General features: G+C 38.0%; 1 protein-coding gene across 2 annotated transcripts in view; it reads left to right on the top strand.

Moving 5' to 3' along the window:
- Positions 1-15,982, top strand: part of CAMK4 (calcium/calmodulin dependent protein kinase IV) — a 108,334-nt gene that overhangs the window by 32,785 nt on the left and 59,567 nt on the right. The window contains exons 2-3 of one of the 2 annotated variants that reach the window (XM_060761890.2): positions 8,545-8,623; positions 14,524-14,577. In XM_060761890.2, coding sequence (XP_060617873.2) covers positions 8,545-8,623; positions 14,524-14,577 — 133 coding nt within the window. The remainder of the gene's footprint in view (positions 1-8,544; positions 8,624-14,523; positions 14,578-15,982) is intronic. The other variant, XM_060761891.2, reaches the window with a different exon arrangement.

The following is a 15,982-nucleotide window of genomic DNA, read 5'->3' as shown; positions in this document are numbered from 1 at the left end:
CCCGCAAACCCCTCTTGTAGTGCCAAGGCTTATTAAATATGGTTTTCTGTGGGTGAGCAGATGGCAAGTACTAGATGGCATATGTTCTGTATTAGAAACTAGAGCTGATGTGAAAATCCAATAAAATTTTCTGAATCAGCACCCCAAATAACCAACCAAATCTATAGTTGACCAAAAACTGATTTGTAATCCTCTTGGTACTAATATTGGAGAGTGGTCGCTAGTCAAAGTGGTCCCTGGTCAAAAAAAGGTTGGGAACCACTATTGTCACCAGCACCTTATATTCATAATTCTCTTGTTGAATGTGTGTGCAGTAGAGTTGATAGAACTATTCCTATCATTTCTTGCCGTCTTATTGATTGATAGTTATACAGATGAGGCTACCATATCTTTGGTCTTTTTTGGAAATGGACATTTCTACACTTCCTGCATCTTTATTCTTCCACTGTGTGAGTCAAATGTATCAGACCCCTATTAATAGTTTCTGTGTCTAGTTCTAAAACCCATTAAGGAGCTCTGCAGAAAATCTTCATGAGGAAGGAGGAAAAAGAGAGCATTCCAAGCAGCTGCTTTTCATGGATTTATATATTCACAATGTTGCTGTTGTTGTTTAATTGATCCACTTGGGTTATTAAGCATCTGTCTCTCATTTTGTATTCAGTATCACACTCTTCTGCACGGTGATATGCACAAGGGATAATTTGCAGTCTAGTTTGACTCAGAATGTGCCCCATGTAGAGAGGGCAACCAAGTGAGATGGGATTTAGATAGCATTGCTCTGCTAGAATTCACATCAGAAGTGCCGCCCATCTCCACTTTTTATTGACTCTCTGATGTATCCACTGCATCTTTAAAAGCAGGCAGCAGTTCAGAAAGCTCAAAGTAGTGAGTTGCTTCACAAAATTAAAGAGGTCCCCATTCCATAGCAGGTTTGCAAGATGTGGGAGGGAGGCTTGCTCCAAATTTCTTTCCAAATGTTTCAAATTTCAGCCGTATATAAAGTATATAAAGGTTGAGCAAAGGGGGAATGGGGAATTGACTATGGAAGATTTCCAAACAGCAGCTGACACTTCCCGCAAGAAGGTCTAGAGAAAGAGAAGTAGCTCATTTCTGTCCAGAAACCTCACTTCACATTCCAAAAAACCTGCTCAGAACCAATTATACCTACTCAAATGTTGGATTCTAGTGTATCTCCTATTTTTCCTATCTCCATTCTGTTCCAAAATTTACAGAATTCACAGCCACTAGATGTTGTTATGGTCCTTGTCCTTGACTGTTTTCTTTCAAAGAATTATGCATTCATTGATGCAGTTGATATTACAGTAATTTAATTTCCATTATAGTATGTTTCTGTACTAGCTAATGGGGATGAGGCCAACTGTGTATTAAGGCTGTTACCTTAACACCCTGCTAATTGATTTCCCAATCAGACAGCTCTTTGAAGCATCCAGCTCTTGAAAAAGTCTAAACATATGAGATTATTCTCATGGTTTTTTTCTCTCCAGGCAATTTCTATTAGACTAAAAAAAAAAGATAGCAATACGAGTCACTGTTGCTTTAAAATGTGTCTAAACTCCTTGCAGCATCTACATTGCAGCTTGCAGTAGGTCACTCCTCTAGCTAGTAGCCCCAGGGCTGACAACGGAGTTCAAACATTTTGAACCATATCCATTGTAGTTTTAAAATTGAAAGGTCAAAAATGTATGAAAGTCACAACATTTAGTTATGAAAGGTACAGCCACACCTTTCCATAGTAGAACAGGGGATTTTTTTTTTGAAGTATCAACCACTTTGTTATTGTTGGCCTGATATCATATTCAGTAATTGAGAGCCCTTCCAGACAGCCTCTTAACCCGGGACTAATAAGTGGGGCAAAAAATCATGGGACCTTAAAGAGAATCCAGACATGGAGCTGTCAGTCCCAGTAAATGTTGCCCTGGGGTCCTGACAGGTTTGGTTGTAGCAAGTTTTGTAAATCAGCAAGATGGACACTGCAAGTTTACTTCTTTTTTTAAAAAAACTGACTCTTCAAGATATGCTGGATCTTATAAGTGCTGATGTGGATATACTAATGTACACATAAGCAGATTTTTTTTGCCATTATCTCTCCTTACCCTCTTGTGTAAATTCAAACTCTATTTAATTTCATGAATATGAGAACAAAGGAATGGTTGTAGAGAGTTCTCATGGGAATTACTTCCCAATTGTGCTTCCATTTAGCCACCTGTGTATCTGTGGTTCCATTTGTTTATAGTTCTCATCAGCTGTTTTGAGATTTTAAAATGTGCACATGCATTGCAGCAGTTCACACCAGTATTTTTCTAGGGTGCAGGGATATACAGTGATGCAAATATGCACATTTTTCATCTGAAAACTGATTTTAAGTGAACTTTTTAACACATATTTTTCAACTAGTAATATGATACAGTGCACATTTTTGGCAAAACTCATTTAGCCATTCCCCTTTTATCCTGGTTTCTTTTGCATTTTAGGGCCTGGGTAGAAGGGCCCTTATTGTTTTATTCCTATGTCTTTTAAAAGCATCTTTGTTTAATGTCAGTATGTATATTTCAGTACATTTTGCTACTGACAATTTAACTTGACTTCTGTATGCAATATGGACACATGGTAATCCAGATCTTTAGCATATACTTTCAGAGATGTAGTTAGATTTGCTAGCAAATAGTCTTTAATTCTCCGTAACAGCTTGAACCAAGAATGATTACAAAAGTTGCAAACCACTTAAGTAGTTTCAGTGATCTAATTTAACTACTGTAGTATCTTTTATTAAATTGGCTAAAAATGGAACAAAGGTGGCAAGAATTTGCAGAATGTCCATATAGCATACAGTTCTTCCAGGTGGAAGTTGCCATATCCCATACTACATTTACCTGTTGTCCCCACCACCCCCAAACCCCCATTTTAAATCTGGTAAGGGGGTGATCGTGACAGAGAAATACCCATCTATATTCCTATGGCTGGATGCATAGCAGTGAGACCTTTTCTACAACCTCCCAGCATTCCTTCAGCAGATGAGGTCAGGGCTGTGCAACCAGCTATATAAAATATCCCTAGATTATTTTCATCTGCCATTCTCTCCTTTCTAGTAGCCAGTAAATGGATGTGCCAGGGGCCAAACAGGTAAAATGTTAGCTTAACACTGTTTTGTTTGTTGTGTGAGAGCCATAGAGAATTCCACCCCCTGCAACAATCATAAGGGGGGGGGGGGAATATGCAGATGTAAATTAGGCTTGATGCCTTTTTGAGTCATTAATAAGATGCCTCTCTTATTTGAAGGAAAAATGTAGCTGAAGTTCTTCAAAGGTGTTTTTTTTTAAAAAAATCTTCCTGGAATGTTAAATCTATTCTGGGCAGCTAACATTGGCAACCCCCATACCCACAGGACTGGCAACTGCAACTTTTATATTTGCATCTGCCAAAATATGCCCTCTCCAGGAATTTTTTAGGTCCTCGAGAGGTGCTTCTGCTGGAAGTTATCATGAAGAAAAAAGCCCCAAAAAATGCTGGGTGCTCTCTTTGTGAATCTCTAGGCCCTCCAGGGTAATTCTGTGGTATCCTCTGAAGGAAGTTGTTCATTTCAATAGGCCTCTTAATTTCCCATAGTTTCCTATTTCACAGTAAGTTCAGGAATGTATCCTCCATGACTTGAGAGGGGTTCATACTGTATTTTGTGTAGCATTAAAAAAAATTAAGGTAGACATGTAATCCATAAGCAAAAACAAAATATTGAACTTAGTAATAGTTTTTGTTATGATCACTGAAATGTTACAAAAATAGCCCAAAGTTGTGTCAGGATCCTTCTACATGACCCAAATCCTGTGAGGCATCCAAACTATTGATCTGGAGAAAACTGAGATATCCCAGTTTTCTCCCAATTGATTTGACGCCTGTAAAGCTTAGGTCTGGATCTTTGCTGGTGCCGGTCCTGTGGGGATTGACTCGCAGGGCTGTTTCCGTAGTCCCAGGAGTCAATCCTCACAGCCATCCTGGTTCTTCGGGCTACTGGAGCCCGAAGGAGTGGGATGGCATGCACCCCCAGCCCCTACTCCCTATTTTCCTATTAGAAACTCCAGAGAGTTCTCCTATGCATGAAAATGATGCAGTTCCACCTGAGATTTCTGGCAGTGTAGAAGAACCCTCAGTCAGAATCAGGCCTTATGATTGGTATGGGGTGAAGAGAAGGCTATAAACTGATGCTTTAGAGCACCATTTCTCTTTACCGAGCCTGCACTGTAGCTCTTGCCACTAACAGAGAGAGAGGCACAATGGTTGGTACCCCATAACTGACTTCTGAATTTTCTACTTCTTTTCCCACTGTATCATCCTGTCCGGTGAACCATCCCTGAGAACTGCAAAGCTCACACCACCTTTTGTACGACTTGTGTCATATTTCAGTGATCCATATTACTGAACTCTGTGTTTTATTTTTTACAGAGATAACACATCGATCTTACTCACTTCTTGAATATACAAATATTTGTGAATTACTTCTCATTTGTTGAAATTCCAACATGATTTGCAAATAACTACATAAATAATAAAGGAAACCAATAAAATTTTGTTGAGACGAAATGTGAGACAGGCAATGTAAAAAGATACATTCTCAATCAACACCGAAAACATGTTAGCACTATGTAGAAGAGGTCACTGCATAAAGTGGCTGCCACTTCAGGAATCTGTCTGTCTTTGCATTGTTTCTAATCAGTAAGATGTGATGCAGCCAACAGCCTTTAATTTTTTTTAACTGGTTGGCTGGGGTTTCTGGGAATTATAGTAAAAAAATCCTTTTTTCAGCTCTACTCTTATATTTAGTGGTTTATTAATACAAACATTTGCTATGGTTTGTTAAAATTCATATCGTTTACTGAGACAAGGCTTTAGAAAATAATTTTGTAATCTTTTGTTCCATACTGCTTGCACAATTAGAAAAGAGTCAAACTTCTTGCTAGCAGATGTTGGTTTATTTAATTGGTTAGAGTTGAATATATGTGTCACTAAACACATCTGTGATATTTATGACAAACAAATAACATTTGTTTAATAAATTTCCTTAAACCAAAATAGCTATGAATAGTAAATACGAATGAATGATGTTGCTTTAAGCTAACTGGACATAATTGTGAACAGTAAGTTCACAAAAATGTATTAAAAAAGGAAAATAAATTAATTTCCACTTGATCAAAATGAAAGAAGTTTTCAGACTTTTTACAGTGTTGTTTTCAAGGTGCAAACTTGCCTCCCATGTCCCCAAATCTGGCGCATTGACATTGACTTAAATACAATGGTCATATAGCTCATTAAAATGGGATATACATAAGCCTTTTGCCCCTGCCTGCATCTCTAAACTAAACACGCAGGTGCATTAAAAATTGGCTATTTCTTTTTGACTGCTGGACAGGCACTAGATAATGTTTATATATGAACAAGGCTCCATGGAAACACAAAGCTGCTTTATATATTGGAGGGAGAGGTGGAGTTCCCATCAATTATCTTTCATGTTGTATGACAAATAGTTCTCAAAAATGAAATGAGTTTGAAAGGCAGCTTTAAGTATGACATGGAGAAATGAAGAAGAAGATATTCAAAGTAGAAAAGACAAACGTCCCACTGAGTTAGGACAAGTCTGAACTGGTCTTTAGATCTAGGCCATATATTTGTTGTCATTAGACCATAAAGGTGAAATAGCTGGCTTGGTGAGCTTATTTGATTTACACAAAGATTTCTATATTGGTCTTTTATATACTGTGACATGTTTTGGAGGTGATATAATGTGATTTGCAAAGAGAGAAGGAGAGACTGAAGTTTGTTCAGTAATTTTTGAAGTATTTTGTTTTTGCTGTTCATTCAGTCAGAACATCTTTTTTGTGTTCTTTGGACATTACCTAATTAATGTGAAATGCATTGTGTGTGACTTCCTACAAAAAGTGGCACACAGATAAATCAATGGTGGTGACAGCTCAACCTATATGACCAGACTTGAAAATCAGTTTGGTGAAATAAAAGTCATCTATCTAAAACCTAAAAGAACACAATTTTTTCTTGTTAATAACCAAAGCAGACAATTTTTCATGAAATTCTCCTATGCAGGACAAACAGTGTTTGTCTGTGTCCTATTTCAATCAGCAGAACAGCATATGGAAATTGCTAAATTGTTGACTCTTCCCTCCACAGATTAGCACCAATTATCTGAGTTAGAGCCTTCTCCACAGATGTTGTTAGCAAGGAAAAAGGGAGAGAGAAAGAAGCAAATCTGAAATAAAAAACTGAAGTTAAAAGCTTACACAGTATTTTGTGATATTGGATTTGTTTAATAAAACGCCGATTGTCCTGATACATATTGAGCATCCCTTACCTTCAATTCTATAGTGTACAATACTCCAAAATCCAAATTTGGGTGGCTGAGATAGTGACACCTTTGATTTCTGATAGTTTAATGTATTCAAGCTTTGTTTCATGCATAACATTATTTGAAAGATTGTGTATAAGATGGTGTATAAAGTTACCTTCTTGCTTTGTGTTTATGGTATATATAAAACATAAATAAATTTTGGGTTTGGGCTTTAGTCCCATCTCCAAGTTATCTCATTATATACATAAATGCAACTATAGGTATTCCAAAATCCCAAAATTCCAAAATCCAAAACACTTCTGCTCCCAACCTCTGTTAGTTTTGGGCACCAATGTTTTTCGAACTCCTCTTTGCCCTCTGATTTTACCTGAGGTACACAAACAATTAGAAATAGTTATCCAAGCACTTTGGAACCACAGAAAACTCCAGAAACCCTTCCTCTGTGTTCAGTGTAAATGTATCTGTTGTCTTCATTGCTAATCTTTAAGCCTCCAAAAGGTATTGCAGTTTACTGAAGCTGGCCGTGCATCGGGCCGATTTTCTAAATTCCTGGGTATAACCTGCCACTTCCCCGGTCAATGTACCAGATTGTCATAATATTGTTTCTAAAAGTGACAACAAATCAATTGTGTCTTGTTTTTTAGGAAAAGAAAAGTAGGCTGCTTAAGACAAGTAAGAAGGAATGAGATTACTAGTCAATCTAATATTTGAGTTGATGCTGCACATACCTGTCATTTTAAATAAGACCCACTGTACCCTTTTCTGGGTAATTCATGGGGACCTTACATATGCCCAATTTCCAAATCCAAAGACTATTTTTTTTCTATTGTCTTTCTGCATACCCTTCTCAGAAATGAAGTTAGTGAATGAGATTTGCATGTAATGTACAAGCTTTTGAGAAAGGAATTTGCTCTGTCTTGAGGAAGGATAGATTATCAGTAAATGTTATTGCTTGAAAGAGAAGAAAAGAAACTATTGCTGTGCGGACAGGGGGTGTTTCCACTCTATCAACTGCACATTTTTATAATTCATTGAGTTGGTTGCCTAGTTAACTCCTTCACCTTTACTGAAATAACCCAAAGGTAATTTTCCTTCTGAGTATTCACTTTAGCTATTACAACATCCTCTAAAATAAGAGCCGTGGTGGTGCAATGGGCTAAACCCTTGAACTGGCTGAACTGCTGACCTGAACGTCAGCGGTTCATATCCATGAGATGGGGTGAGCTCCCATCTTTCAGCCATGAGAGAAGTCACTCACAGGATGGTAACACATCTGGGCGTCCTCTGGGCAACATCTCTGCAGACAACCAATTCTCTCACACCAGAAGTGACTTGCAGTTTCTCAAGTTGCTTCTGACATGATAAAAAAATCCTCTAAAATGACCTCAGCATCTTCCCATGTCAGATCTACCTGTCCTTTTGTCCAGTTTTTGAATTCAGTTCCCTTTTCTCTCTCCATTTCTGTATAACCATTTCAAATGTGTCAATAGACGTGAATGTCATTTATGTAGTAAACATATGCTTTTGGACAATGCATATTCCAATCATTTTCCTGTGCTTTTTCAAAATATCTTATCTAGTAAATATGATTTTTGTTGCCCAAATAGCAACTAGAAGTCTTGGCAAAATATTTACAAAGTAGCAATCCTGTGACTAGAGTAATGGTAGATACCCCAATGTGTTAGGAATCTTCACGGCTCTTCCAAATAACACCAGCAAATCACCTAATTCTGTTGCTGCTTGTTTAGAGCAATGTATGAAAATTGCAAACTAAAAAAACCCCTAAGAAATTATTAAGAATGACAGTTGAAGATTACATTTTCCAATGTATCAAAAGTCATTCTGACAGTGAAATTATAACTTTCCTGCAGAGCAGAAAAAATCAGTAATAAAAAAGTTTTCCATTCTGGCAGAAAAGTTACAATGTCACTTCTGCTAAAGTCTTTGTTGAGATTGATTCCTCTGTCGCCAATGGAAAGGAGATGAAATACTTAGTGACCATGTTGCTTATAAAGGAATAGCTTTGAAAAACGTTTGAATCAAAATTGAAAATGCAGATAGCATTGGTTTTGAAAATAATCAGTGTGTTCTCTGACATATACTATTGTATACATGTGTGCATGTGTGTACATGCAACATACCTGAATACAAATTGGTATTCTCTTTTATTTCAGGGGTGCTACCTCTATTGTCTACAGATGCAGACAGAAGGGAACACAAAAGCCATTTGCTGTCAAAATATTGAACAAAACTGTGAGTTCCATTTTCTCCTTGTTCATAGGTTTATTTATTTTTTGCTGCATGTTCTGTTTCAGATAATGTGTAATAAAATACAGAATCAGTGCACAGACCAGCCTGTATAGAATCCCCAGCCTCCCTTAGCTAGAGTTGATAATCTGTACGTGAAGAGCCTGCAGATTCCGTTCCCAGAGAAATTCAGCAATCTGTACATGGCTTGACAGGAAGATCTGCCATGGAGCCACTGTATCCAGTTTACTTCTGAAACACAATCAGTCATGGCAGGACACATGCACTGTCTTGCATTGGCTTTCTTCCCAGCAGGTCTTGACCTCTCATTTCCCATTATTGGTCTCTAAAAGAGAAAATGCCAACATCAACATCGGTCTGAGGTCAAAATGGATGGGGGCTCTGAACCTGAGGCCTCAATAGATAATGGAACTATATATTTGGGGGCTTCTTCTGACTATTGTAAATGTAAACATCTGTTGATAGCTAGATGTGCATGGAGACATCTTCTGGGCTTGTAAAGAGAGAGAGGCGGGTATTATCTCAACTCTTCCAGTTAGTAGAACTGGAAGTGTATTTTGTACAATTGTTTGTCTGTATTCTGTCTGTATGTTACAAATGGGTGGGAGGCAACGGTTTAGTAGAAGATGCCATATTGATAGGGTCCTGGTGAAGAAAATTGTGGGGCAGATTTACAAAAAAGAAAAGAGCTACAGATTAAGTTATTTATTGTACTAGCATTTATGCCCAGCATTGTCTGAGTGTCGGATGGACCACCACTCCCTTCTTTCATCCCTTCCTTTTTCCTTCCTTCCTTCCTTTCCCACCATTATGCATTTCCCCCTTTCCTTTCTGTTTTCTTTCCTTCCTTTTTCTTTCTTTCTTTCTTCCTCCCTCCCTCCATTTCTTCCTTCTCCATTCCTTTATTTCCCTCCCTCCTTCCTTCTTTCCTTCCTTTTCTTTCCTTCCTTTCTTCTTTTCCCTTCCCTTTCTCCCTTTTCCAGCTGAGAGGGCCTCCTCACAATATCTCTATGACAATATGGCTCTCTTTGTGGCTCTTTCCATCTTTCCATCTATCCCTTCATACACATGTCATATTTCTCTCCCAGTGGTATTACAAAGGGCCACTTCACCTAGCAACAGCCTTTGTGGTACAAGCAGAAAGACAGATGGAAAGACACACACACGTGTGTGTGTATCTATCTATCTACTTATATGACTTACTCATTTGATCCCAGTGCACTGCTAGAAGTGGAAACTTTAATACAGGAGAACAGGAAAACATGGGTCACTGCAAGACCCATGTTGGAAAAGGAAAAAGAACACTTATTTCTGTAAAACTGGCCTATGAGGCAATAACACTGTTGAAGTTAGCAGCAAATTGTCAATAATTTGATTTTTTTTTCTTGTCAGAGGGTGTTTCATGTATCAGAAATTCAGAATAATTTAAAATTAGAGTCAATTTAGAAGATTCTTATTTTCTCTTATATGTAGGTTAATGGCAGGCATTATTTCAGCTTTGTGAGTATGGAGTAATTTGAGAAATGCACATTTGCTGTCAGATACTCTCTCAATACTGAACCTTTTACGGTTATTATAAAAATAGCATTAGGATTAAAAATTCAAAAGAAATACAATTAGGAGATTCATCAGAATCAGTGATAACATAAGCATATGAAAATGTCTCAGAACAGTTGCTCTAGAATCTGGTGCCAAATTAAGATAAGCAAGAGAGCTTCTAAATTACTAAATGTGGAAGGAGGAGCAAGGAAGATACATTGGCATGTTCTAATGTATAGACCAATCCCAAGACATTGTGCTGCTTGAGAGATTTGCCAGGCCAAATCTCTCAAGTGTTCAGGATTAAAATGTGAGACCTAGATATTATCTGTTGTGATGCCACGAGGAATAGCTCTATGATGACATGAAGCAGGATACAGGCAGTTACAAACATCCAACTTACAAATGACTTATAGTTAAGAACATGGCTAAGACAACAAGAAGTGAGATCAATCCACCATTATAAGATTTCAGAACAAAAAAAATCCACCAAAAACCATTAAGCTGAGCATGAAAAAAATATTTTGAAGTGCTATGTGCCACAGTAACTGATTGGATTGATAGGCATGTACATTTTCAGCAGATTGCATGTCATGGCATGACATGACTTTAAAGGTCAACATTAAAACCAGGAATGGGAAGTGTGTGGCTGGACTGCAGATCCCTGGGCTGTGTAGCTAATGGCATGGAATGCAGGGAACTGTAGTCCAACAACATTTGTACATGTGATTCCTAATTCTCATTGCAAAATGTCCTTACTAACACGATCCTTCTGACAAGAAAGAGCAATTCCATCAAAAGTTTTATGAAATTGATCCCACAATTTGAGGATAAATCGTTTCAAGATACGGCTTCCCATCTCCCTTTTTGTTTTATGGATTAATTTGGCTGATTTGTCAACATGATTTGCATCATATAATGTCCAATTATACTCTGCAAAGATTATTTCTGCTCAGGCATGCACACAATTGCATTATTGATACATGATTCTCCCCTTTCTTCTAACATAACACGCAATAACTTTTGTTTATTTGCTCCTTTTTGGCCACTTTGGAAAAAAAGGGAAATGAAACACCAATTCTGTCATTGAGTGCAATAGCTTCAAAATAATGGTTATTGTCCAGAACTAGACTAACTGTTGTCTTATTATGTATTCTGTTTCCACATATATTATACCTGTGTGATTGCTGCCTAATCCTTTCAGCTATGAAAAGGAATGACATTTTGGCCACATTCCCTGCCCGAATGCCCAATTCAGCACCATTCACTGTCCATTTCTTTGAAGGAGGAAGGCAGGGATGAAAAAGGGGCTCTTTACAGAAATTGGCTGTTAGATTTCATTACACATTTTTGCAGGTAGCGTGGCTTTTGGCTCTATGTAAGTGATAGCTGGTAAAATGTCAAATGTTGTTTAGTATAAAGATGGGAACTTCCATTCCTTTCTCCTTTATTTAGAGAAAGCATGGTCATCTTAATATTTGTGACAGATGGGTCTTTTAAATCAATTTGCAGCAAAAGTAACAGTCTTGTGGTAATTTAAGGACTAATAGATTTTATTTACCATAAGGGTTATGAAAACATAGGTCAATTAAAATTTGGGGGAGGGGATTAATGCTAGAAAACACTTTGCCATGTTTATATTGTTAATGAAGTAAGCATTGCTCCAATAATAATAATAATAATAATAATAATAATAATAATAATAGTTGTACTTTATTCGTTCAGTCACATCAGACTCTTTGTGACCTAATGGATCAGCCCATACCAGAGCTAGCTGTCAGCCATGGCCACCCTCAGTTCCTTCAAATAATAATAATAATAATAATAATAATAATAATAATAATAATAATAATAATTCATTCCCATCTCTCCCCATGACTTGAGGTGAGTCACAGCACAGTTAAAAACACACAAATACTATACAAATTATCCAAACACACATTAACATTCAGTTCTATCAAAATGCAGATCAAATCATTTATGTAAAATACACATTAATCACACAGGACAGAGACCAAAACACATGACATGAGTTTAAAATTTATGCTTTCCACTGGCTGGGTAGGCCTGCTGGAAGAGATAGGTTTTTAGATGGTTTTTAACTTCCGACTGCTGATCTAATTGTTGGAGCTCCTTTTGCAGGTCGTTCCACAGTCTTGGGGCAGCCAATAAAAAGGTCCTCTGGGTGATGTTAGCCAGTCAAGTTCTGGCAGGCTGGAGCAGACGCCCCCCCAGAAATTATGCGGGGCGAATTGGACGTGAGAGGTTGATCATTTCGGTAACCTGGACTCAAACCATGTTGGGCTTTAAAGGTCAAAACCAACACTTTGTATTTTGCCCAGAAACTAATTGGCAGCCAGTGGAGTGACTTAAGGATAGGTGTAATATGCTCACTTCTGGATGTTCCTGTAACTGTTCTGGATGCCATACTTTGAACCAACTGAAGTTTTCAAACTTGATACAATGGTAGCTCAATGTAAAGTGCATTGCAAAAGTCCAAGGCAAGTTTCAGTGAAGCATGCCAGGTCAGCCCCTTCATCCCTGAGGCCATAGATGATATGTGTCTTATTCTTGACTGACCTGGCATTATTTAAGATTAAGGTGAGGTTTTGTGGGTGGTCTGGCTCACTCTCCAAGTTCCCCAGGCTGGCAGGGTGACTGGAAGGTGGAATGGGTATTAAACACCTTTCTCTCCTTCCTCTATGACAGTGGTACTCAACCTGTAGACCCCCAGGAGTTTTGGACTACAACTCCCCAAAATCCCAACCAGTTTACCAGCTGTTAGGATTTCTGGGAGTTTAAGGCCAGAACATCTGGGGACCCACAGGTTGAGAACCACTGCTCTATGAAGAGATGTGACCCTGTCATCACCATATCTCCCTCTTCCCTGCACAACTTCTATTGCCACCCCAGTTTCCAGACACCTTGAATTAAAAACTGTACAGGGACAAACAAAACACCAAAAGTAAAAAAAGGAAAAACATGAAAGACAAACTTTAATGGGTGATTGTTCCTCCAAGTACAGGTAAATCCAGTAATGCTTTGATTTTGTTTTTCAATTGAATGAATACTATTCCAAAGGCAGAATTTTAAAGAGCACAGCACTGAATTATTCAGGTGAATGTGACAGGAGCTGAACCTGGTCAGGAAAAGTCTCTTCCTTTTGTCGAACTACAAAGTTATGTGTAAATGCACATAACAAAGCTCTGGCTTCCTCCCTCCTTCCCTTGAGAAATCAGCTTCATGAGTGGGAACCTGGCAGCAGAGTAGAAAACCATGCTTAAATATTTCTCTGTCTGCTATTTCTCTGCTCGAAATTGCCTTCTCTCATATTTGCTACTCTTGGAATTAAGTAATGTGAGGTCCAAGCTAGTTTTATGACCACCAAAACAGAATTTTGTAAAAAGAGAATAGGTAGCAAAATTTTTCCTTACTTTGTTGCAAATGAAAAATATAGCTTTTGTTTATATTCCAGCTTTCTCCCAGGACACAACCTATACGTCTCCGGTTCTCCCTACTATCCTACTGACTTCAAGTTTATATATATAAAAAAAGGATTAATCATGTTAATATTCTTTATCATTGATAAATTATATTTCATACTTTTAATTAAATTAGGCTTTCAGCATTGAGGAATACAATCAGTGCACTGATTGTATTCTTCTGAAATATATGTCTGAAATATAAACACTCATGATAAGCATATATTTTGCAGAGTAATTCATACATGCACTATAATTGGTTAGAGTTGTATATGTGTATCGCTAAATACATATGTGATATTTAATACAAACAAATAACATTGGTTAAATAAATTTCCTTTAACTGTTAAAAGTAAAGGTTTCCCCTTGACATTAAGTCTAGTCGTGTCCAACTCTGGGGGGGGGGGGGGGGGGTGTTCATCTCCATTTCTAAGCCAAAGAGTCAGTGTTGTCCGTAGATACCTCCAAGGTCATGTGGTCGGCATGACTGCATGGAGCGCTGTTACCTTCCCACAGAAGCGGTACCTATTGATCTACTCACATTTGCATGTTTCCAAACTGCTAGGTGGGCAGAAGCTGGGGCCTACAACGGGAGCTCACCTCGCTCCCTGGATTCAATTTGCCAACCTTTCAGTCAGCAAGTTTAGCAGCTCAGCGGTTGAACCCACTGCGCCACCAGGGGCTCCTCTAACTGTTGAATTATTGTAATTTCAAAAGTACACTGAAGCATGTACTTTAAATACTTTTTTAAAAAACAGTCATGTCAATGAGCTCCAATGCATTCATTGGGCAAGGGCAAAGTAGGAGTCAGAAAGTTATTTATTGTGATAGTATTATCATAACCTGTAAATAATATTGTTTCAGGAGTTGCCTGCTGAAGAGCTCTGTGCAACTCTAAAGAAGTTGTTTGAAGAAAAGGTATTCCTTTGTTTATATATTCTTCATAATAGGTAGAGTAGTCATTGGTTTAGAAAAATAAGACCTACAAAATACACTTGCTCAGTTCTAGTATTTCTAGGTAACTATAGTAATTAGATCTGCTGCTGAAGCAACTCTGTTAAACATGTTTGGCTCTTTTCAATGGAGTAGGTGCTTGTGTGCCCATTTGTTTCTATGGACTGTCCTTTTTATTGAAATAGGAGATTTGTTCAAATGAGAACACAAGGCTTACACTTGTGTATGCACATATGTGCACAACGAATTTTGTACTAAACACAACGTTGACTAAGTCCTATTCAAATTTATGTTAGAATCATAGAAACTTAGAACTGCAAAAGTATGGAAAGGCTACCTAGTCCAACCCTGTTCCATGCAGGAATACACATCTAAAGCACCCCTAAAAATGCCCATCATGATGTGCTCTGATGACAGACCTCCATAACAGAAGAGTTCATCCCATGATAATCCTTCAGATACTTAACTATGGTTGTCTAGTCATCTCTCAGTCTTCTCATCTCCAAGCCAAATATACCCAGCTTCTTAAGTTGTTTCTGGTAAGGCTTGGTTTCCAGATCTTTGATCATTTTAGTTGCTTTTCTCTGAACACATTCTATCTTGTTGGTGTCCTTGAAATGTGGTGCTCAGAAATAAACATAGTATTCCAGGTGAGATCGGACAAAAGCAGAATAGAAAGGCACTGCTACAGCCCTTGATATGGACACTGTGTTCCTGTTGATGCAGTCCAGAATCACACTGACATTTTGACTGCTGTAGAAACATGTTTAGCTTGTGGTCCTAAGATTGCTACATCCTTTTCACATGTACTGCTTTCAAGCCAGGCGGCATCCATCTTATGTGCATTTCATTGTTTTCTGCCTAGAGGTAATATCTTACATTTATCCCTATAGCAAATTTTGTTCATTTTGGCCCAGCTGACCAATCTGTCATGGTCATTTTGAATTCTGCTCCTGTCCACTGGGATATTAGCTATCCCTGTCCTAATTTGTGTGATCTGGAAATTTGATAAGTATACCTTCTGACTCCATCATTAAAGTAATTTATAAAGACGTTAACACTAGGCACTTGGCTAGTCACTTCTCTAACAGATCCCAAGAGGACATGGTCACTCCCATCGAGAGCTCCTACTGTTTCCACGCAATTGAAAAAATCTCTGTTGATGAGGATCAATTCAAAATATGTGATCCTTTTGTTGCTTCCTCCACCTTTTGTACAATGAAATTTGTATGCAAGGCTAGCGAAAATTTGTTGGACCTTACTCTCTTGCCTGAGTATAATGGTAAAGCATGAATTTCAACTACATGTATATTAGCCATGGGGTAGGAGTGGAAACATGTGGCTTCCCAATTACTGATGAACTGCAACG

Source organism: Anolis sagrei, chromosome 2 (genome assembly GCF_037176765.1).
Source record: "Anolis sagrei isolate rAnoSag1 chromosome 2, rAnoSag1.mat, whole genome shotgun sequence".
Lineage (NCBI taxonomy): Eukaryota > Metazoa > Chordata > Lepidosauria > Squamata > Dactyloidae > Anolis > Anolis sagrei.
This window is presented reverse-complemented; position numbering and strand designations above follow the sequence as displayed.